General features: G+C 38.7%; 1 protein-coding gene across 1 annotated transcript; it reads right to left on the reverse strand.

Annotated features, from left to right (window-relative positions):
• On the reverse strand, window positions 1–25666 carry LOC149063652 (uncharacterized). The gene is made up of 6 exons (XM_089255706.1): window positions 25596–25666; window positions 20419–20557; window positions 16009–16184; window positions 12823–12934; window positions 10243–10361; window positions 1–182 (listed from the first exon to the last, which is right to left on the reverse strand). Exons 1-6 carry the CDS (start codon window positions 25615–25617, stop codon window positions 1–3), a joined length of 750 nt encoding a protein of 249 aa, XP_089111832.1. The 5' UTR covers window positions 25618–25666.

Here is a 25666-nt window from a genome sequence, read left to right on the forward strand (position 1 = left end):
TTACTTCTTGGCACATTTTGGAAGTGATGGGTACCAGCTTCCGGATTCCGTACAAAAGTGCGTGGTCGTTTTCGAACCGCACGTTACGTCGCACTTTGGAGGTTCGAAGCGGGCGCCAGTGTAACAGACCTTTTTGGCATTTACATCGGTCGGTACAAGGGTTAAATCACATTTAACTTTAGCTGGAATGAAAATAAATAAATAGTTGCTACAAACAAATGTGAAGAAAAGACCAATCACGGTTACCCACGTATGCACTTTCCTGAATTCGACTCTGTTTATTTAGATTTGAATGCGTATTGAGAAAGTTGCATCGTTGAAATTCAAAATCCACCAGAACTGAATTTGAACTCGTGTTACACCAAAATTAGCCGCAAACAAACTCCGTTCAAATAGCATTTACTGCCGTTTGAATTAGTAAGTAATATTTGAAGAATCATGGGGGACTGCGCGGCCGCATAGCCCAGTATAAATAAACAATATCCTAGTATGATGTTTATTGACCTTTACATTGCATTTACGAGATATCTCGCCTAAATTGATACCTTTTATTTCGGTAATTGCGAGATATCTCCCCTCTTTATTACCCTCTTATTACAGCGACGATAAGCCCAGATAGAGAGGGCTGCATTTGTTTTGCAGTCAAACATGACTTCATCCATTATGCGTTAAATTTTAATAAAAATTTTACATACACAAAAAATTAAAACACATTATTGGTTGCAAAGCTAATCAGTGTTTGCATGAAACCCCCGAAAAACGTCGTGAAATAAAGCGAGGAAATTAAGACGGTTCTCACAGCTAGGTTTCTGTTTTGCTCTTGCTGCCGTGAAGTTCTCGCAAAAACGCTAGAAACGACACAAATAACGCCGATGTAGTGAACTGGTCTGTTAAGTCTATTAACTAGCCTCGCTAATGGTTTTTCTTCCTCGCATTTTGTCGCGGACTTTGCTATGGAAGACAGAGGAAAAAAAGCTAGAGAACTAGTCCAGCGAAATTTGGCAAGAATTTCACGGCGGATACGTGTAAAGTAGGGACCTTTTAGGGGCTCATATAACTCCTTGCCGCTGTGCTCATCCTCTTGCTTATGACGCTTTGATTAACGTTTCTTTTTTCGTCGATATCTTGTAGACCAATCCAGACAAACCTTTCAACGCTCTTGGTCGTTCTTAATAATAATTGTTCCAATTCCGCAGTACAATTTTTGTGTTGCCCTTGTATTTTTTTCGAAATTTCGTAACCATAACCGGAACCGCTGCGTATTACGATGGCCAGATACCTAGAGGGCATACTGAAATTAAAATAAAAACAGATTCCACAAATTTCGTACCAATCGATCGCAGCCTCTTTCGTGGCCCTTCGAACCAACAAATACAAATACAACAGCCACAACAGGCAAAATTCCCAACGTGGTGACTGGAAAATCATGTCCAAAAAAATATGGATTTCAAATGCATCAAAATTATATCAAAAATACGGCAACCCAATGAGGGCAATAAAAAACCAATAATTATATATAATTTCAATGTACTATATTTTACCCATAAAAAAAGATTAAGGTTGTCCCATCTAAGTATGGATAGCTTCTCGTTTTATCCCAATATGCTTATCGTATTCTCTTTTTAAACGTGTTAGAATTCACGACGCCCGGACGTAAGCTATTCCATTTATCGCAACCGTACTAGAGGAAAACTCCCTGCGACACCACAACCTGGAATTTTTTCCCTTACTAAATCACACTGATGTCTATTGGCATACGCAGAATTTTCTCAAGGAGGGGGTTCCAATTTTTTTTTTCTTCTCGAGGGAGAGGGGGGGGGGGGTTCACGTTTTCCCTGTAAAATAACACTATAATCTTGGCTCGGGGAGGGGGTTAGAACCCCACCTCCCTGCGTATGCCAGTGCTGATGTCTCCTTAACGAAGCAATCTGCACTCTTCCAATGCAAAAATTCCTGTGGCTCTTCTCTGCACCTCCCCCCCCCCCCGAACAAGATAATGTCCTTTTGCAGGTAAGCATTCTAAAACCTCACTATATACTCCAGTCCCGGACAAACTAAGCCTCAGAAAAGCAGAAGAATGACTTTAGGAGAACGCAAAGAGATCTTTTAAGAATAAACCCCTGACATCGAGCTTTCTATTTACTTTTTGGACCACAGGAGGAGAATGTTCAGAAAATCTAGGTCGCTCATCAAAAACAATACCCAGATCGGTGACCCTAGATGCATACGGAATAATAACTATCTGAAAATCGTGTATTCGAGTGATTTAGTTACTCTAAAACCAGTTCGGTCACTTTCGGATAGGGAAATACAACAGCAGCAGTAACTGATGGACAAGAAAGTCATTCAATACCATTTCAAGCAGGGTCGGACTCAAAATGCAGTCTTGTTTGATCTCCCGTTTGGATCTAAAAATCTATGGATACAATCAAATGAGACGGGCGGAGAAATTTTATTGCGTAAAGGAAAATTTGAGTTATTTCTAAGAGAATCAGATATTATCCAGCCCTGTTTTAACACAAATCTATATTTTCATCATCGAATTCAAATCAAATGATAGAAATATTATTGCATACTAATACAAGTGCTGTTATTTTATGTATGCAGATCGGGTGTGGGTCATAATCCCGACAGACGAAATCCCGACAAGTCACAATCCCGACAGACGAAATCCCGACAGGTCAAAATCCCGATAGGGTCGAAATCCCGACAAGTCAAAATCCCGACACGGTCAGAATCCCGACAGGTCAAAATCCCGACACGGTCGAATTTAAAAATTCAATTTCAATGCGACGATGAGAATGATAAATTGCGATCAAATAAATTTTTCAAATTTTAATTTCGCCGTATAAGCCGCACTTCGCGATTTCTGTCGGGATTTGAATTTCTCGCGGCAAGGGGCGTTGGGGCGCCGATGAGAATGATAAATTGCTATCAAATAAATTTTCAAATTTCAATTTCGCCGTATAAGCCGCACTCCGCGATTTCTGTCGGGATTTGAATTTCTTGCGGCAAGGGGCCTTGGGGTGACGATGAGAATGATAAATTGCGATCAAATAAATTTTTCAAATTTTAATTTCGCCGTATAAGCCGCACTTCGCGATTTCTGTCGGGATTTGAATTTCTTGCAGCAAGGGGCGTTGGGGTGACGATGAGAATGATAAATTTCGATCAAATAAATTTTTCAAATTTTAATTTCGCCGTATAAGCCGCACTTCGCGATTTCTGTCGGGATTTGAATTTCTTGCGGCAAGGGGCCTTGGGGTGACGATGAGAATGATAAATTGCGATCAAATAAATTTTCAAATTTTAATTTCGCCGTATAAGCCGCACTTCGCGATTTCTGTCGGGATTTTGAATTTCTTGCGGCAAGGGGCGTTGGGGTGACGATGAGAATGATAAATTGCGATCAAATAAATTTTTCAAATTTTAATTTCGCCGTATAAGCCGCACTTCGCGATTTCTGTCGGGATTTGAATTTCTTGCGGCAAGGGGCCTTGGGGTGACGATGAGAATGATAAATTGCGATCAAATAAATTTTTCAAATTTTAATTTCGCCGTATATGCCGCACTTCGCGATTTCTGTCGGGATTTGAATTTCTTGCGGCAAGGGGCGTTGGGGTGCCGATGAGAATGATAAATTGCGATCAAATAAATTTTCAAATTTTAATTTTGTCGTATAAGCCGCACTTCGCGATTTCTGTCGGGATTTGAATTTCTTGCGGCAAGGGGCGTTGGGGTGCCGATGAGAATGATAAATTGCGATCAAATAAAATTTTCAAATTTTAATTTCGCCGTATAAGCCGCACTTCGCGATTTCTGTCGGGATTTGAATTTCTCGCGGCAAGGGGCGTTGGGGCGCCGATGAGAATGATAAATTGCTATCAAATAAATTTTCAAATTTCAATTTCGCCGTATAAGCCGCACTTCGCGATTTCTGTCGGGATTTGAATTTCTTGCGGCAAGGGGCGTTGGGGCGACGATGAGAATGATAAATTGCGATCAAATAAATTTTTTAAATTTTAATTTCGCCGTATAAGCCGCACTTCGCAATTTCTGTCGGGATTTGAATTTTTTGCGGCAAGGGGCGTTGGGGTGACGATGAGAATGATAAATTGCTATCAAATAAATTTTCAAATTTTAATTTCGCCGTATAAGCCGCACTTCGCGATTTCTGTCGGGATTTGAATTTCTTGCGGCAAGGGGCCTTGGGGTGACGATGAGAATGATAAATTGCGATCAAATAAATTTTCAAATTTTAATTTCGCTGTATAAGCCGCACTTCGCGATTTCTGTCGGGATTTGAATTTCTCGTGGCGAGGGGCGTTGGGGCGACGATGAGAATGATGAATTGCGATCAAATAAATTTTTTAAATTTTAATTTCGCCGTATAAGCCGCACTTCGCAATTTCTGTCGGGATTTGAATTTTTTGCGGCAAGGGGCGTTGGGGTGACGATGAGAATGATAAATTGCTATCAAATAAATTTTCAAATTTTAATTTCGCCGTATAAGCCGCACTTCGCGATTTCTGTCGGGATTTGAATTTCTTGCGGCAAGGGGCCTTGGGGTGACGATGAGAATGATAAATTGCGATCAAATAAATTTTCAAATTTTAATTTCGCTGTATAAGCCGCACTTCGCGATTTCTGTCGGGATTTTGAATTTCTTGCGGCAAGGGGCGTTGGGGTGACGATGAGAATGATAAATTGCGATCAAATAAATTTTTCAAATTTTAATTTCGCCGTATAAGCCGCACTTCGCGATTTCTGTCGGGATTTGAATTTCTTGCGGCAAGGGGCCTTGGGGTGACGATGAGAATGATAAATTGCGATCAAATAAATTTTCGAATTTTAATTTCGCTGTATAAGCCGCACTTCGCGATTTCTGTCGGGATTTTGAATTTCTTGCGGCAAGGGGCGTTGGGGTGACGATGAGAATGATAAATTGCGATCAAATAAATTTTTCAAATTTTAATTTCGCCGTATAAGCCGCACTTCGCGATTTCTGTCGGGATTTGAATTTCTTGCGGCAAGGGGCCTTGGGGTGACGATGAGAATGATAAATTGCGATCAAATAAATTTTCAAATTTTAATTTCGCTGTATAAGCCGCACTTCGCGATTTCTGTCGGGATTTGAATTTCTCGTGGCGAGGGGCGTTGGGGCGACGATGAGAATGATGAATTGCGATCAAATAAATTTTCAAATTTTAATTTCGCTGTATAAGCCGCACTTCGCGATTTCTGTCGGGATTTTGAATTTCTTGCGGCAAGGGGCGTTGGGGTGACGATGAGAATGATAAATTGCGATCAAATAAATTTTTCAAATTTTAATTTCGCCGTATAAGCCGCACTTCGCGATTTCTGTCGGGATTTGAATTTCTTGCGGCAAGGGGCCTTGGGGTGACGATGAGAATGATAAATTGCGATCAAATAAATTTTTCAAATTTTAATTTCGCCGTATAAGCCGCACTTCGCGATTTCTGTCGGGATTTGAATTTCTTGCGGCAAGGGGCCTTGGGGTGACGATGAGAATGATAAATTGCGATCAAATAAATTTTCAAATTTTAATTTCGCCGTATAAGCCGCACTTCGCGATTTGTGTCGGGATTTGAATTTCTTGCGGCAAGGGGCGTTGGGGTGCCGATGAGAATGATAAATTGCGATCAAATAAATTTTCAAATTTTAATTTCGCCGTATAAGCCGCACTTCGCGATTTCTGTCGGGATTTGAATTTCTCGTGGCGAGGGGCGTTGGGGCGACGATGAGAATGATGAATTGCGATCAAATAAAATTTTCAAATTTTAATTTTGTCGTATAAGCCGCACTTCGTGATTTCTGTCGGGATTTGAATTTCTCGTGGCGAGGGGCGTTGGGGCGACGATGAGAATGATGAATTGCGATCAAATAAAATTTTCAAATTTTAATTTTGTCGTATAAGCCACACTTCGTGATTTCTGTCGGGATTTGAATTTCTTGCGGCAAGGGGCCTTGGGGTGACGATGAGAATGATGAATTGCGATCAAATAAAATTTTCAAATTTTAATTTTGTCGTATAAGCCACACTTCGTGATTTCTGTCGGGATTTGAATTTCTTGCGGCAAGGGGCCTTGGGGTGACGATGAGAATGATAAATTGCGATCAAATAAATTTTCAAATTTCAATTTCGTCGTATAAGCCGCACTTCGCGATTTCTGTCGGGATTTGAATTTCTTGCGGCAAGGGGCGTTGGGGTGCCGATGAGAATGATAAATTGCGATCAAATAAATTTTTCAAATTTTAATTTCGCCGTATAAGCCGCACTTCGCTATTTCTGTCGGGATTTGAATTTCTCGTGGCGAGGGGCGTTGGGGCGACGATGAGAATGATGAATTGCGATCAAATAAATTTTCAAATTTTAATTTCGCCGTATAAGCCGCACTTCGCGATTTCTGTCGGGATTTGAATTTCTCGCGGCAAGGGGCGTTGGGGCGCCGATGAGAATGATAAATTGCTATCAAATAAATTTTCAAATTTCAATTTCGCCGTATAAGCCGCACTTCGCGATTTCTGTCGGGATTTGAATTTCTTGCGGCAAGGGGCGTTGGGGCGATGATGAGAATGATAAATTGCGATCAAATAAATTTTTTAAATTTTAATTTCGCCGTATAAGCCGCACTTCGCAATTTCTGTCGGGATTTGAGTTTTTTGCGGCAAGGGGCGTTGGGGTGACGATGAGAATGATAAATTGCTATCAAATAAATTTTCAAATTTCAATTTCGCCGTATAAGCCGCACTTCGCGATTTCTGTCGGGATTTGAATTTCTCGTGGCGAGGGGCGTTGGGGTGCCGATGAGAATGATAAATTGCGATCAAATAAATTTTTCAAATTTTAATTTCGCCGTATAAGCCGCACTTCGCGATTTCTGTCGGGATTTGTATTTCTTGCGGCAAGGGGCCTTGGGGTGACGATGAGAATGATAAATTGCGATCAAATAAAATTTCCAAATTTTAATTTCGCCGTATAAGCCACACTTCGTGATTTCTGTCGGGATTTGAATTTCTCTCGGCGAGGGGCGTTGGGGCGACGATGAGAATGGTGAATTGCGATCAAATAAAATTTCCAAATTTTAATTTCGCCGTATAAGCCGCACTTTGCGATTTCTGTCGGGATTTCCGTTTGTCGCTGCAAGTGGTTTGTGGCGCATACCATGATCAATGGAGATCAATAATTTGGAAATTCATTTACTTTTCCAACTTGGCGAAAAGCAAAGGATTCAGGGTTGCCTTTTTCTGGCATTTATCGATTTTTCTATCCTCCACAAATACTGCTATTCCTTATTATTTTCTTTGAGAATTTTTCGAAATTCTTTCTCGCTCAAGTTTCAAATACACTTAAAATGTCAAATGATATTTCACAAAGTTAGACCGTATCATGAAGATCTTAATTTAAAATTTTCAAGGTTTTCGAAAGCAATGTAATAGTAGAGAAATATTTTTATTCATATGTATAAAATTACATGTCTTGACAGCTTAATTCACTGATTCATCGCCGAGCCGCAACCACTGAAGGTCAGACCCGTATCGAGAAATTCCATTCGGGGGGGGGGGGGAGGACAAGGTGGTCAAATAATATATTTGGCCATGTTTTACCTTATTTCAATCATTTTCTCTCATTTCGAAGGGACCGGATCCCCAATTCCCCCCTCCTCACTACGAAGCTATAAACATAAAATTCTGTCAATAGTTTTATTTTATACTGTTGAGACTCCCATAAAAATTTCTTAAAATTCTATCTCTAAGTTGGTCTTAAGGCTTTGAAGAGAGTATGCAAATTGTGTGGTAGTGTAGTTGCATACAGGGTGTCCTTTAAGAGTTAGTACGGCCATTGTCTTCTCAACCATCCGTGGTAGAGATGATTTCAGTTTGAAAAAATGCTCAAAAGGCGTTCAAAAATTACCCTGTACCAGTTTTGAGAGTGAAAACACAGTGTGTAACAAAATGAAAAAATATAAATTTTTAAAACTTCTAATTATAAAGTGACTGCACCGTATCTCCTGAGACCAACAAAAAAAATCTAAGTTGACAAGTACAATGTTCGCTGAGATATTTGAATTCAAAATTCGAAGGAAAGATGGAAAGAACAGCATAAATTTGGGGGAAGGAGCGTTGTCGATTAGTTTTTGCTGTCTTTTCATAACTTTTCTCCAGTTTTCGAAGTCAAATATCTTAGCGAATATTGCACTGAGAAACATGCAATTTTTCTGTTGGCATCAGGAGAGACAATGCAACAACTTTCAAATTGGAAGTTAAAGGACGGGAAATCAAAGAAAAATTTATATTTTTTTGTTTTGAGCCACACACACTGTATTTTCCGAGGATGATATCACTTTCCGCTATCCATACGAAGGTTTCAACGGTTGGCTGATGCGAGATGAAGTTAGGAAGGAAAAATTCAGCTGTGCTCTTGCTAGGAATCGAACCCACGTTCTCGAGCTTTCTGGGTGAGCCCACTAGACTACAAAGGCAAAGAATATCAATTTTTCCTTGGAACTTGTATGCGATGAACGGTCGGACCTAACTCAGGCCTCTGGAATCACGAAGTGCGGCTTATACGGCGAAATTAAAATTTGAAAATTTATTTGATCGCAATTTATCATTCTCATCGTCACCCCAACGCCCCTTGCCGCAGGAAATTCAAATCCCGACAGAAATCGCGAAGTGCGGCTTATACGGCGAAATTAAAATTTGAAAAATTTATTTGATCGCAATTTATCATTCTCATCGGCGCCCCAACGCCCCTCGCCACGAGAAATTCAAATCCCGACAGAAATCGCGAAGTGCGGCTTATACGGCAAAATTAAAATTTAAAAAATTTATTTGATCGCAATTTATCATTCTCATCGTCGCCCCAACGCCCCTCGCCGCGAGAAATTCAAATCCCGACAGAAATCGCGAAGTGCGGCTTATACGGCGAAATTAAAATTTGAAAATTTATTTGATCGCAATTTATCATTCTCATCGTCACCCCAACGCCCCTTGCCGCAAAAAATTCAAATCCCGAAAGAAATCGCGAAGTGCGGCTTATACGGCGAAATTAAAATTTGAAAAATTTATTTGATCGCAATTTACCATTCTCATCGTCACCCCAACGCCCCTTGCTGCAAGAAATTCAAATCCCGACAGAAGTCGCGAAGTGCGGCTTATACGGCGAAATTAAAATTTAAAAAATTTATTTGATCGCAATTTATCATTCTCATCGTCGCCCCAACGCCCCTTGCCGCAAGAAATTCAAATCCCGACAGAAATCGCGAAGTGCGGCTTATACGACGAAATTGAAATTTGAAAATTTATTTGATAGCAATTTATCATTCTCATCGGCGCCCCAACGCCCCTTGCCGCGAGAAATTCAAATCCCGACAGAAATCGCGAAGTGCGGCTTATACGGCGAAATTGAATTTTTAAATTCGACAGTGTCGGGATTTTGACCGTGTCGGGATTTCGACCCTGTCGGGATTCTGACCGTGTCGGGATTTTGACTTGTCGGGATTTCGACCCTGTCGGGATTTTGACCTGTCGGGATTTCGTCTGTCGGGATTGTGACTTGTCGGGATTTCGTCTGTCGGGATTGTGACTTGTCGGGATTTCGTCTGTCGGGATTGTGAACGGAACCCATGCAGGGATGCAGATCAACCCAACGGCCAGGCACGGATCTCTGGAGGGGTGATCCGAGTGATCAGCTCCCCAAGTGAAATATGGAATATTGCATAATGCAATAACTCATCAAGTTCCCTAAATTCTACATGATAATATTTCATTCAATTAATCGGTTGAGAATTACCTGTGTCAACAAAAATAATTAATTCAAGAAAATTTCGACCAAAAAAATGGGAAAAACCTCGGACGGAAAAAACGGAGAAAATACGGGACGTAACATATGGTCACTCTATCTACGACACTTTGTTAAATCATCCCCCTCCAAACAGCAATTTATAGATTCATCCCTGTCGACACATTCTACAGGAGAAAGCCTCCGCGGGAACCTTTGACATCACTGAAGTCGTCTATTTCACCTGTAGCCATTGGATACAGCGGGCCAACGTATGCAAAATCTTTACTCTTTTTTTCAGTATATCCAATGACCGTAGGTGAAATAGATGATTTCAGTGACATCCCGAGCTTCGCGCGGGACCTTTCTGCAATAGAAGTTGTTGCCCCTGCAAAGATCGATGTCAGTATTATAGTTTCCATCATGGATATACTCACGGGTGCAGTCTTGTATGTCGAATGGACTCCAATGTCCAGTGTCACCATCGCATTTGAAGTATTCCACATCTTTTCCATTGGGCAATTCATGTCCCCATATGCATTGAATATCACAATGGCTGCGAGAAATTGACAAGTTTCGATATTTTTATATACACGTATATTAAATATATGCTTAATCATTCGAACTCCTACAGTTGTAAATGCGGAAACATTTATCATTCCCTATTTTGAAATTTTTTGTGGCAAACCTTCGTGTGTCGGAAGTTGGCAACCCTTCACATCAATTCGTGCGAAATTCCATGTATAGAGAAAAATAATAGTTTTCTAGGTGAAAAAATAATCACACCATTGAAACTGAATCCGTATCTATCTAATTAAACTTCAGTGAACTTGGATTAATAATGCAAAGTTCAGTATATATAGTATAAAACCTTTTGAGCACATTGCAGAAAATAGGAAACCAACGCCTGAACCTCAAAACAGATAAACAAAAAACAGCTGTTTCCAGGATACTATAGCGCCTTCTTCAGTAGGAAAGGTATGTTATATCGCAGACCACTCGCTTGAACAATAACAACAAACCATTCATGACGCTTCGCTCTGTTCCCACACGTCATATAAGCTGGTTATATTTGTCTGAATAGAAACACGTGGTTGCTACAATCCGTTGGCTTAAATCAACCCCGTGTTACCGTTTAAGCGAACGGTCTGCACTATAACAGACAGAGAAAAGGGCTATATTAGATCCGAAACGAAGCGCTTCTATTTTCGATTTTTGAAATATAATAGTTGGTTTTCCAACATTTAATTTTTGTTAATTACAATTAAACAGGCGAGAAAGCACTTTTGAGATGAGTCCATCTGCCACCTAACAAATAATAACAAATGCTTCTATTAATCAATTAGCCTACCAGCTTTTTGCATCAAATTTGAATGATATTTATGAAAGGAATCGGCAATAAATCTGGCAACCTCATCCTAACCTGAATGCACAGAAAAGGCAAAACATAGGTCTATTAGATAAGAGAAGTGTACAGTAGATTTCTCATTTCATCCTCTCCACACACGTGTTTCCTTTCGCTCTTATATCTATATAGTAGAAAGGTACATTGCAACTACGGGAAAAAATCACTAAGAGGAATTGAGGAAGAGAAGCTAGGTACCTTTTCGTCCCCCCCCCCCATGAAGGTGTAATCTTGATAACAAAGAGGGGATAAGAGCGGATCACTTCGGATGAAACGGCACTATTTTGACCTAAGGATGAAACGGGAAAGGACGAATCGGGACATCACCGGAAGAGAATGGGAAGGAAAATAACAATGCTTGTTCATAGACTTTCAATAAAGCTTCGCCATTTCAAAGAGAGAGGAAAGAAAACACAGAACTGGATTGAATTTATTCCCCTGCCGTTTGAACGCAATATTTCGTTCGCCATCGTAAAAGGGGTTGAACTATTGGAAAAAATGTATTCGTTCACTTAAAAAACAGGTGTGCAGCATGAAACTGGATTTGGTATGATGCGGAATATTTTTTGCTTTTCATGCAGCCGTACGGGTATATATTTCGTGCCCCACATAATAACGTTTATTACGTTGTTATGTTTGTTTCAAAATTTCTGCAGTTACAATTTGGTAAAACGGATATGAAAAGTTTTGAACGGGTAAAAGGGTATTTTGCTGCAGACAATCCACTACCGGTTACTAGGCTTTTCATGTTCACTGCAAAAATTCTGGGAATTAGTTTTCGTGTGCGTTCAATATGAATATATTGTTTCATATTGGAAACTAATATAAATTCAACCGGATATTTTGCGGCATAGAGTGAACCGAATATGGTTCGGTAGATGGCAGAAGGTGTTCAAGTGTAACAAACTACCAGTGTATATTACTTTTTCTCCCAACGATTTTTTACTTACAGGCGGCGAAGTAAGTGAAAAATTTCGCGGACTGGCGGAAATTTGAGAAATTATTAGCGAACCAGTAGGCGAAAAACAAACAGCAGGAAAAGAAAACAAATGGCAGGAAATTTTCCCAAACACCTTCTCACGGGTAGGAGAGAAATAAAATGTATTGTGACTTATTTCTTATTGTGGTGGACTACATGCAGTGGTGTTGCGTATTATGCTGTATTGCTTATTGTAGTGCACTACATACAGTAATGTTGCTTATTATGCTGCATTGCTTATTGCAATGCATTACTATTGTACTGCATATAGTAATGCATTGCGTATTGTGTTGTATTTTTTATTGAGGTGCATTGATTATTGTGCTTTATTGTGGTGCACTGCACATAGTTGTGCATTGATTATTGTGCTGTATTTTCTTCTAGCCCAGCAAAAATTCAGCTCCCTGGTTAATCATCTAGTGGCTTTAACGAGTTGGCGAATGTTTTGCTGATCATCACCGGTCCACGGATCAGCAATCGAAAAGTATTTAAAGTAATCATTATTTTTAAATTTTATGAGATTTCTCATGAAATTTTATGATCATTTGTTTATTTAAATTTTACGCTCAATCATTTATTAAATTATAATTGACGTCATGATGCGAAACGTTTACACATTGAAAATGTACTTACATGGACTCTTCGCTCATACGACACAACATAGTGGAAGAATAAACTTTTTCCGGATAAGTGCATAATCCAACATTTCCCCGTTTAGAACGTCTTCCGTCGACCTCGTGCGTAGCTGAAACTTTAGCAAAACTTGTAAATTTATACGAAATATGAGAAAGCAGATTTTTTTATAACCCTACAATGTATGATTTTGTGAGCATAATACTAAATATATCTGAATAAACGCATGACCTGAATATAGAACACTTATGTCGTCGCGAGAAGAATCGTAATCATCAGTGAAATCGTCATGATATGCAACAAATATTGAAAACACAACTTTATTTCCACACAATTCTATTCACACACATCTGTTATGAGTCGTAGCCACCACGAGAGATACGCCTCGCATCGGACCTCCTTATTCCTATGCTCACTTTCTCATCGACTTGTTCGTTCACTCCTATGCTCACTTTCTCATCGACTTGTTCGTTCACTCCTATGCTCACTTGCTCACTTATTTGCTCTCTTTCTCATTCGCTTATTTATTTGTTAAATCTCTTACTCACTCCTGTGCTCACTGATTTTCTCATGCACTCAATCCCATTCTCAATTGCTCATTCATTCATTCATTCATTCATTCCTGTGCTCACTTGCTCTCTGACTTGTTCATTTACTCCTATGCTCACTGGCTCACTCTCCGATCTGCTCAACGGTTTTCTCATTCACTTGCTCAATCATTAGTTAATCTCCTCACTCTCCCATTCACTCTAGTGATCAGTGATTTGCCCATTCACTCACTCATGTGCACATTCGTTCAATTCTGCGCTCATCCCTATCCTCACTTATTTAACTCATTTGCTGACTCAGTTGCTCTATCTCTTGCTCACTCACCACCAAATAACTGACTTTCTCATTTACTTATTCATTTGCTCAGTGACTAGCTAATTCATTCATTCACTTGGTCACACGATTATTCATCCATTCACTTACTCATTCGTTTACTCATCCATTCACTTGCCATGTCGGTTATTCACCGGCAAACTTGCTCTGTCATATAGTTGCTCGTCAGTTGATTCACTCATTAGGTCACTTGCTGCAGTCGATTAATTGTTAGCTGGGGAATTGCGTGGGGGTGACTTGAAACTCGACGGCTCGAAATTGATATTTGTAAATAGCCTTGCCTGTAACGGGTCGGATGCATCGGCGTCTGAACAAAGACGGTACGTTGACTGCACTGATGTGTGTGTGAATAGACTGAATAGACTCTAGTATAAAAGAAAAACTTTACGCAAAGTAAATGGCAATAATCAACAGATTTCGTTAAAAAAATGTTGTAGAAAAGATCTGTAAAGTTTTACTGTTACGCAGCGAAATTGTTTCCATGTTTTGCACCCAGGAAGTCTGAGTGAGGTTTTGTAATCTGTGATACATAAATTTCAGTTTTTCTATTTCTATCATAATCGTACAGGGAATTGCTTTCTAACAACGAAAGCTGCAGAATGCAATTATCAAAGACGAGTAAAATTAAAAATGACAAAAGTGAGCTACTCATCGCCTCTCGCGCTTCTTCATGATATCTGTAAAAAATATTTTCCACTTTCTTTTCCTTTCTCTCCCCTTCAGCTTCTCTGTTTCTAGAAACTATTTATTTCACTTTTTTCTCTCCTTTCTTTGTCTAAGCAGTACTGTACTTGATCGTGTGTTGTTTGAATGACGTCAATCCTACACTCTAGGGTTGCTGATTTTCAAATCCATTCTTGGCCCCTGATTTTTAAATTAATCATATTTACAATTTGTGTGAGTGACCAATGTTAATACTTCCTAATATTTTCATATCTTTGTGAATATTTAAATGAGTAGAGTCAATGGTATTTTTTTCAAAACGTTTCGAACACGTCACCTTCGCACCCTTTTCTTGTATTATCCAACAACATTTGGCGCTCCTAGAATTGTAGATTGATCTCGGGGATATTTTAAAAATAAGATTTTTTTACAGCTCGTTTTCTTCTTTCTGTTCTAGATCACAAACTAGTGATATTGGGGACCAAATTTATGGTTAATTTCGACTTACTAATGGTTATAACGTTGAACGCCTATGTTGTTCCAAAGAAACCATATTCAACGAATCAATTCTCTCTTCATAGCTTAAAACTTAAATACCGGAAAGTGTTCTGTCCGCTCTTTTCTGCACTCTTTCAAATAAGTCTATACCTTTCTACAGATAGGGTCTCCAAAACCAATGGCATACTCAAGGCCAGGAAAATTATGCTTCAGAAAAATGGAAGAATGAATCTGGAACAACGCGAAGAGCCTTTTTTAAGACTAAAAACGGGCATACTATTCGATTATTCGGCCACCGCTGAACAATGTTAAAACACACGAGAGTATCACAATAGGTGAGCACCCAGTTGCATGCGGAATAGTTTTAGCGTTCATCTCACAAATGAAACGTGGATTGGTTCGAACTAAATGAATGGAATTCGTGCTGCATTCATTTTCCCATGCAGCATAATTTTTCTAAGTTGGTCTGGAGCCATTCCCCCACCACCATCGCTTTACTTTCCGACTACACTCGTTGATGTAACGTCACCTACGAATTCGCTAACGATCGTATCAATTCCTTGATCGAGTTTATCGATGGAGTATGAGAACCAGGACACTTCCTTGAGGGACTCCAGTTATGACACATATTCAAGCTCAGAAAATTTCCCGGTCTCCATAACCCGCTGTTACTCTGCAATCACGATTCTTACAAATTCATCAAGTTGCCCTAATCCAAATCTCATGTAAAAACGCTTCAAGTGTTTATCATGCTGCACCCGGTCAGAAGGTTTTTGGATGTCAAGATAGACGATGGCGACTTTTCTCCGCCTTAACCAAAGCCTTAGTCACATGATCATAGAAGAAACGGAGGTTGGTTATACATCTCTTTCACTTTCTGAACACATGTTAAATCTCCGTCAAGAAATAATTATCCTCCATCCTCTTCTCGAGTTGTCTTTTAATAATTATTTCCAGTGTTTTAGAAAACGGACTCTTGAAACTCATCGGGCGATTGGTGGAGACGGTTTTCATACTGACGGTTTACCTAAAAATTGATTTCGCAGGTTTTAGTAGCCGTATCTTCATTACGGGAAATCACGGTATTTATAAGAAATACTATACAACTTAATATTCTTCCGTAAATTTAAATTTGAAACATACCGGTCGTGATCAGTTCTTCGTCACAGTACGGTCCAGTTCGGCCTATGAGACAAGTATCACAAGTTCCGTCATCGGTGTAGCAGCTGTAACAGTACTTGTATCGACCGCATTTTTCGAGAGCCGAGGCCAGGGAATCCTTGCAGGGTCCACATTGATTGGTTTCGTGATTACGGCATCTGAAACGAAACATTTACATATCTTTTAGGTTTTTGTACAGTCAAACTGGGTTACAATGATCATAGTTATAACGAGGGCTCGGATTTTTATGCCCTAAAAATGACACGTCCTTGCTGATAAGTTAAAAAACCTGAATTTACCGATTAGTAACGACGTTTCATCTTTAGGGTCATAAAAATCAGAGCCCTAGTTATGTCAATAGCCCGGATAATATATAAGTGCATATTCAATTGCATATTTTTGCAGTCAGTGCACATAATTGCATAAATTACCGAAATTTTAGCATAAGTGCATGTTTTTATCATTTTCACCACTAACGCAAGAAAGACGGGTCAGGATATACCTAAAGGGGCTGGCAGGGGTCTGTGTGATTCAATACCTTTTCCCGGCAATTTTTGAGTATTTTAACATTTTCGAGCATGGTATAATATCTTTTATAATAGAATAGAGTTATACTACAAAGAATTTGATGATGAAACCGCTGATCTATTAATGTCTTTTTATCACTACTTAGTTTTTAAAGCATTCTGTGCAAATGACCTCTCTCGATGCACGTCAGTGTAGAGGAGACTCGAGACTGGGGAATGGTATTTTCTACATTCCCCATAGGATTTCAGTGTTACATCACCTCTAGGTTTTGAATAGGATCAACGATCGTAATCTTGCTTTTTTCATTATTTATTTTTCGCAGTTGAAAAAACGTGATGTTCTTTCCGAAGAGGTTGAGTTTGTCTACTTGGATTTGAGAAGAAGGAAAAAATCACATAATTTCAGTGATGTGGAATCAGTATCTGCAAGCAATGGTAAAATATTTTGGGATCCTTGACGTCCTATTCACGAGGAAGGTTCCACGGTGTTTCATACGCTTTCACCTGCTGCAGTTTCTTCGCAACCGATAGAAGGGATAAAAATATTGAAATCCGAATATTTAAGGAAATCAGTTGACGTTTGCGTGTAGGATAAAGTTTTCCTGATGGCATCAATGGGGTTCGCGTTTACTGTTATAAGTATCATTTCATTTTGCATTAGCTGAGGCATTGTGTGAGATTTAATTTCATTCTGATTCACACATCCGACATCTATCTCTTGCTTACTTCGCAAAATTTATGCCTGGGTAAGTTGTCATTCTCCACTGAATTCTCATCGCAGCACCACTGCTTTTGGATTTTTCTCATGCAATCTTTGCCAACTTCGAAATACTTGAAGTTAATCTCCCTCATCTGTGATTATGCATGATCATAATTCTCATCAACCATTTTCGATCCACTGCTGGGTGAAGGTCTCCTCTAAACTCTTCCATTTCACTTTGTCTGATGCTTCAGCCATCCAGCTAACTCCAGTCACTTTTCGGATCTCGTCGATCCATCTTGCGTTGGGGCGCCTTTTCGGACGTTCAACACCACGGGAGTACCAATCCAGAATATTTGTGGTCCATCGGTTTTTCTGTCTTCTTACAATATGTACAGTGCATTTTCATTTTAAACGTTTAATTCTTCCATGATATCATATACTTTTGTACGGCTTCTCATCCAAGTGATTTGTTTTCTGTTTCTTCTTGTGATGCCTAATATACATCTTTCCATGCTCTTTTGTGTTGTCTGCAACCTTTGTATAGTCTTGCTTGAGATTGCCCATGCTTCAGCTCCATAAGTCTGTGTTGGTAGCAGACATTGGCTAAATCATTTTATTTTCAAGCATAATTTCATGTTGGTCTTCAGCATAATAAAGTTTTTCGCAAAAGTGCTCCATCGATCCTGGTTTATCTGTTTATTTCATTAATGATTCCGTTGTCCATGGTAATGCCTTGTTCCAGGACACAGACATTGCCATGGGTGTACCTGGTAATGGCTGTGTCTTGGGACACATAGACAGCTATATATCCCAGCTTAGAGGGACACATAGCTGTTATAGCTTTTCGTTTCCCTTTCTTCTTATATCTTAGAGCCTTGTAAACTTCAAGACAAGTTCTTGTAAGATAAGAGAACAGAAATACAAAACACAAATACAAAAGATGAATACAACAAAGTACAAAAAAAACAAAAACAATGATTAAAAATACGATATTGAGAAATGCATACGGAAAAACATATAACTTTTAAGAAATTCTCTTATAGTTGAATTGAGCACATCGGGTTTCACATTGCACTGATTACATATATTGCACATCTCAAAAATAGGGGACCATCGTAAAATATTTGTTCGGGGTTTAGAGCATTATTTTCAAACAGGCCTATTTCCAATTGGCACAGAAAAATCAACAAGTTGAAGGACATCAGCTATATTATTGACAATTGTATAAATTCTGTTTTATTCTCTTCTCTTCCTACTCCCTTCGCTCTGTTCCCCACCCTTTCCGTCATGTTTGTACAGAGTATTATGAAATTCCTTCACAATACAAATATTTAATTTCCATCTTAGTGATGGTTTAATTTTTACTTTTTAGTGCAAAAAATGCGCTTTCTTCCAACACACAGTTTTTGTTTTGCTGACTTCATGCTCCTGATATCTTCCAGTGCTTTCTTTACTACATCGCAAATCAACTCTCTTACATCTTCTGCAATCCGCTTTCGTACCGTCTTACAACGTTCTACATATTCCTCTTTCGATTTGGGGCCATTCTTCTTAATCAGAAATTCTCTCCGGTATTTCATCAGTTTCTTTCTTTCTCCTGTTATTTTCTTCATCGGTTTGAATTCTTTTCTCCAGCGACTTCTTTTACTACTTGTTTTTGGGAAGTGGTAAAATTTCCGTTCATCGTGGTGACATCTTGTCCACCTTCTGTGGCATTATATAACAAATCATATCGGTTCTTTAGTTCCAACTGGAATTTGTATCGATGTTCTTAAAGATTTGCTATATTTTGATGGCAGTTTTTTATTTTTGATAAGTTTTGCTCTTTCCATTCTATTGTTGAGCATTATTCTATATCTCACCAGTCGATGATCGCTTTCTGTATATGATCCACTGCGGACTTGGATCATATGCTTCTTATTAGATGGGATGTAATCGACCTCGCTTGTTGTTCTATTTGAGCTTCTCCGCGTAGATTTTCTTTGAGGTTTATTCTGGGAAAACGGATTCATGATACATTACTGTTCCCTCTCTGCAAATTCGACGAGTCTGTTTTTTCTATTGTTTCGTAAACCGTAACCATGACTTTGTGTTTTGACGTAACAATAAAAAATTTTACGATCGTATATAATCATGCAATATATGTATCACATATATATAATATCATGTATAGTATACAATATACAGTGAAACCTCCCAACAACGGCAGACGGGACCAAGCAACGCTTGTGAAATTATAACAAACCATGGTATAATTAATTAGAAAAAGTTGTTTTTGTAGAAAGAAGACATTTCTATTGAAGATGCGTAGAAGTTTCCATGAAGAAATTTATTATTTTCTCATCGTTAATTTCACTCAAACATTTCATGTAGAAAAAAAGCGTAAAGAGCTGCTTGAATCCTGAGATATGCATTCTTCAGATCAGATTCATCCTCCGATGCAGTCAGTTTTTTTTGTTGTTATCTAGGGCAGTATTTTCAATTTGTGCTTACCCGACTCTTTGGTCTATGTCATGGCCACTTGCCAAATTATAACCCTAATTCCTTACTGAAACGCTTCTAGTACAGTTCACGTGCTACCGCATCCGTTATCATCTACTTGAGGAATCCTCAGGGTGCGCGGAACAAATTTTGAAGACCACTGACGCAGGAAAACATCCATAGCTATGTTCATGTTCCACTGGCTCAAAGAAGAAAATATTCCTTCAAAGCAAATATTGATGGTTATTTATTTTTCTTATGTGATAAAATGCATAATTTTTCTTCGATTCTAATTTCCAAAAGTGACCGTTATTCGGAAACTGTTGTTTGGAGGTTAACCTTAATGTTAATCCAAATACATGGATTGTTACAAGGAAATGTGGCCATTGTTCAGAGGTTACTTTTGTTCGGATGTGACCATTGTGGGAGGTTTTACAGTCATACCATTTATCATGTCTACCACCGACGTAACGCTTGGGTATTGTGAATAATCGCCGCGCAGTGAATGTGATAAATTTATGGAAATTCATCAAACTTCCCAAAATGCATAATAACCGGATTTATCACATTTACTGCGTAACATATACAGTATAGGTAATATCACGTGGGATATCCTAGAAAAACCCTTTTTAAATGATTCATATAATCTTTGTATTTAAAAATGAATAAAAATTTTCTCACTGTTCCACCGGGACTTTGACAGTAGTTATTCCACATTCACAATTGACGTGGCTACTTTTTGGGCACGTCGCATTATGCACCTCTTTCGACACCAAAATCGCACCAAAGCAGCCGCAAACCAGTGCCAGAACGACGAGAGCTACATAATTAAAAATTATATCAGTTGGAATTACTAAAGAAAACAAGAAATTACGGGGAAAACACAGAATAATTCCAAAAACAATTTCCCTTGAACACACTAACCAGCGAGAGTACTTCGTGATATTATATAAAGCGTAATTTTCAATTTTCTCGCTAAGTGAACTCTGAAATCAATTTTACCAATTGTATATACATATATCAGTTTATGTGTTACTATAAATGGTACGGTAATCACATACGATACTATATGATTTCATTTTCATGAATTTCAAGAACAAAATAGTATGCTATGCTTGCAGCATGAAATACAGGATTTTGCACAAGATTTGCTGCTGATTGATCGCCACAAAACACACTCACGGGTGCAGTCAATGACCTCATAGACAATTCACGGATAGACGGCTTCAAATCACAAAGACTCCTTCGGAGCTTGAGATAACACCATGATCATTTGATCATTTTTGTCTCACCACGGTCATTTTCTACATACGAGGGCTAATTATCCCGGGATCTATAATTTATAGCCCATTCCGAACGGCAGGCTTGTTTTTTTTTTTATACTCGTCGAGGGGTTGGTACTCTAACCCCTCGATGGGGGACTCCCTGCGGTAGCAATTTTTTCTGTGGTCATGTCGCCGTTTGTGTTGTACCCCTGCGTCAGGAAAATTCTCTGACAAGGACGAACCGGGTATCGAACTCGCGACCTCTAAACATCCTTTGGTACTTTAGGTCCAGTATATTATCGACCTGGGCTACCGCGCCCCTGATAACACCATGTATACGAAGGTTTTTAACAGCTGGCTGATGCGAAGCTATATTTAGGAAAGAGAAAAATTCAACATCTTCACAATTGTGCGATTCATCTGTGCTTGATTCCGGGGATAAACCACAGCTTCCGCCCAGAAGTTTGCGGGAAGCTTGGATTGGATCAATAGACTCTTGCCATCTCCACAATATGTGATTCATACGCTTGGCGACACCGTTTTGTTGATACGTGGCTGATTTTTTCATTCGGATCTTCGCTGCCATTTTTGAAGATCGGTGACAACTACAGATGTTTTGATGCTTGGTTGCACGTAGTACAGGTCCCCATGGCGGAGCGCTCGTATGAGTACGGATCCATCTGGCTCGGTGGCTCTTGATTTTCGCTTGATGAAGATGACGGACCGGTTTTTCGCAGTACCTCTGAACGACAACAGGGGATTGCTTTTCTGCTCGGGAGCACACTAAACATTTCCTAGGGAAATTATTCGGTCCCGCGTCCATCTATCATATCGATATCTAGCATAGCGATATCGTTCAGTCACTTCGAAAGATTTATCTGCAGCCAGTTTCACGAGCGAGTTCGATTGGTTTTTCATTCCACAAACAGTCTCTCGTCGTTGCACATATGTGACGTAGCTTCGCTGTTCGGATCCCACTGTGTTCGGTAAACGTTGTTCGGCGCAGTCTGTGGAACCTGTGCGGCCATCGAAGATATTTACTGTAACGGTTTCTTCACCTCATTCCTCCTCTGTAATTCAGTTGTGGCGGCGCTACTGTAGCTACAAGGGAACGTAGTAGCCTGTGTGTTATTTCCCCGTCACTAGTTCCTGTTGTGAAGGAGTTATGTTCGCGTGTGATTAGGCTGACCATATTTCCATGAGAAAAATGCGTGAAATTCAGCTTCGAAATACGGGACATTGCCAATTATAGCCAAAAAATAAACGAAGTCGCCAACTCATGCTAAAATAAGATAAGCCGCCGATCGCGGAAAACAAGCACCACTTCAAACTTCAGTGAATTAAAAAGAAAAGAAAAACAAATGTGTTTGAGATGAATATTCTTGTTTGTAGTCGTAATTATCGTAACGCTATTTCTGAGTCAGAAAGACAATTCTAATCATTGATTTGAAGAATAAATAGTCAAGTTGGTTTCATTGAAAATACGTGAAAAACCGGGACATTTTAGCAAAGAAGTCGGGACGGCCAAAAAAACAGGAAACCAGGACTGTCCCGGGAAATACGGGACGTATGGTCACCCTACGTGTGATCATAAGTGAGCAAGTCCCCAACAATATTTTTCAAATAAAAAATTCGGAATTTTTCCGTAAAAATAGTTTTCAAATCAAAAATTTTCCAATCTTTCAATAATATTCTTCACATAAAAAAATTTGAAATCTTTTCGAAAATATCGTTCACATAAAAAAAGAAATTTCCAATCAAATATTTTTTTCCTTTTTTTCATCTTCCGCAAAAAGATGTTTCCAGTCAAATATTTTGAAATATTTAGCAAAAATATTTTTTGATAAAAAATTTGCATTCTGTGAGAAAAATATTTTTAAATGAAATATTTTGCTTTTCAGGAAAAATATTTCTTTTAAATAGAAAACTTTATCCCAAAATAATTTTTTTCGAAGAAATAATTTTCATTCTCCCGAAAAATATATTTTTCAAATCAAAGATATTGCCTCAATCCGCAAAATTATTTTTCGGATAAAACATCTTGCATTCATTGCCAAAAATTTTGTACCGAGGACGTTTATTTTTTGTCTTAAAAATTGCAATAATTTCTAATGTCTATCGATATTTAATATTTTCATATAAGGTGTGTGCCAAATTGATAGAGCCACCTGTATATTTTGGTTTTTCCTATATGAGAACACCCATACCTGCGGAATGCGAGGAATTTTGCGCCGAGTCCAGCCCTCGGGGTGGTTACAGCGGCTTACAAAAGGCCTGGGAGGCTGAAGTCAACGAGATAAAAATAAATTTTATCTCAGGGGCCATGTCTGGTTGTAAAATCAGCAATTTTTTTTTAAATTCGTTTTGCAGGGAAGATGCCAGCGAAATCTTCGATGGCTAGTCCTTTCAGTAAATTAAGTTTGAAGCCGTGAAGAAAGCCATGAAGAGAAGCTTTCAGATACAATGCGACAAGTTTTCTTGGAGATGATCGAGAAGGCGTTTGTTCAGCAGCGATTTGAAAAGAAAAGTGATGATTTCTGTGATGTTCAGGACAGGAGTGAGATGAGCTTGTTTCTTATTGGTCCAAAAATGAAGTTGCATCTTATTGGTCTATTCCGGATCAAGCGTTTAGGATTAGAAAATTTATCCTAGATGTTAGAGAAGTTAGTGAAAAGATAAGTGTCATTAAAGACAATATAGAGACTTTTTTCACCCATGCCTAGCTTGTATTAAATTTTTTTAGAATTTTTTTTCTTGTTGAAATTTTAAATGATAAAAGAATTATCGAATATTCTCAAGTCCCAAAGTAATGGAGCCACCTAGGTTTATCGTGCCCCGTCATGCGAATTACGCCACGTTTGCGCAGTGAGTCTTCGCCACTAGACTAGAGGGAAAGAAAGAAAAAATGGTTTTATTGTGTATCGGCAACTGCATAGTTTTCTGTCTCCAATTTAATTTTGCTATTTTTTTTCATAATAGGTAGAGGGAAATCTTTAACAGCTCGAGAACGAAACAAAATTGATGAATCGCGTTGGAATAAGTTGTCGTCTCGAGCGATTTGCAAAGTCAATTCGCCAATCCCGAGCAATAGTTTCTAATTATTTGAAATTTAAGAAATTGCATGGCACCAGAAAAACTAAAGGTCATCCCCCCGCGTTGACGAAACGCCAGAAAAGTGTGATTCTACGCAAAGTAACTCACTCTTCCATAAGTTTAAGGAAGACAGCATGTTTCGGTGACGTGAATGTATCGAAATCATCTCATTCTTTGGCGTTATAAATACATCTGGCCATTGTAAATGCTTACTAGTCCGAAACTTAGTGAGCATCATAAACAAGAAAGACTTCGTAGGGCGAAATAACATACGTCATGGAGTTCCTAGTGGCATAATGTCATTTAGAGTGATGAAAAAAAGTTTAATTTGAACAGTGCAAATGGCAAATATCCTAGCTTCCTTAAGCGTCAACAGGGACGAAGTGGGGTAACCGTCTGGGGAGCGTTCCATGCTATTGGAAAAGTGCAGTTAGATGTTATATCTGAACGCGTGAATGCTCAGACATATCAGGAGCTGTTGAATGAGTATTTAATTCCATTTTTGTGTAATATAAAAATCGCTCCATAGCTCAACTTGAATAGGGCAACGCACGCCCTCAGAATACAAATTCGACGTGGCAAATGGGACTCCAGTGAAGGACGTGCCGTAAGTTCTACAGACCTCAATCCGATGGAAAAAATGAAATGTGGGATACAGTGGCACGAAAAGTGTATGGGCATGGCAAGCAATGCAACTGTTTTTCAGAACTTCAACGGGTGATCTTCAAAGTGTGGCTTCACCCTTCAGCATTGCCAAAAACTTTTTGAATCGATGCCTAGACGAGTATTTCACAATATAAAGAAATGCGAGAAATTGATTGGACGATGAAAATATAATTGGACAAGCGTATTTTGTAGTGGCTTTATCATTTCTGGACAGATTTTGATCCCAATATTCGATCTCTTTTTTTTTTTTTTTTCCTGCGATAAGAAATGCAGATATATGTTACATTATTCTAGTTTTAATCTTGTGCGGTCAGGGATTTCTAGTTAAAAAGAATTTTCACTTCGGAAAAACAAAATATGCCAATTATATAATATTGCATATGTGGCTTTTTATCATTTTTGGGCACTTTTTATCATTCAAAGCTCTATTTAAATTGTATCTTGAATATTCAAACCTATTTCTGAACATTCCAAAAGAAGTAACAAATATTTATTTCTGGAATACAAGAAAAGTTTAATCATTTGGATATTAAATTTCGTCCTGGAAAGTCAATTGAATTGCGATTTTGCAAAACATTAAGTTGTGATGACATAAAGACATGCGTAAAATGATCGAAATCACACTAATAACGAATACCAGAATTCCATTCAACATTTTAAAGTTATCGATGCAATACCACAGCAGCATTTCGAATTTTAACATGTGTATGTTGGAAATCCCATCAATTTCGCAAATTACAATATCGTTAACCACTTTAAAACCACGCAAAAAATTCACGCAATCAAAATATTCAATCAAAAACTAAATTATGTAATTAGCTGAAGTGTAAATACCTTTGACAAACGTTCCAGTCATCGTGGATTTTTGAGAAGAAACACACTCGGACAGACACACTAACCCAGAG

Source organism: Pholcus phalangioides, unplaced genomic scaffold (genome assembly GCF_987345545.1).
Source record: "Pholcus phalangioides strain wild (caught in Gottingen) unplaced genomic scaffold, Ppha-v1.0 ptg000172l_1, whole genome shotgun sequence".
Lineage (NCBI taxonomy): Eukaryota > Metazoa > Arthropoda > Arachnida > Araneae > Pholcidae > Pholcus > Pholcus phalangioides.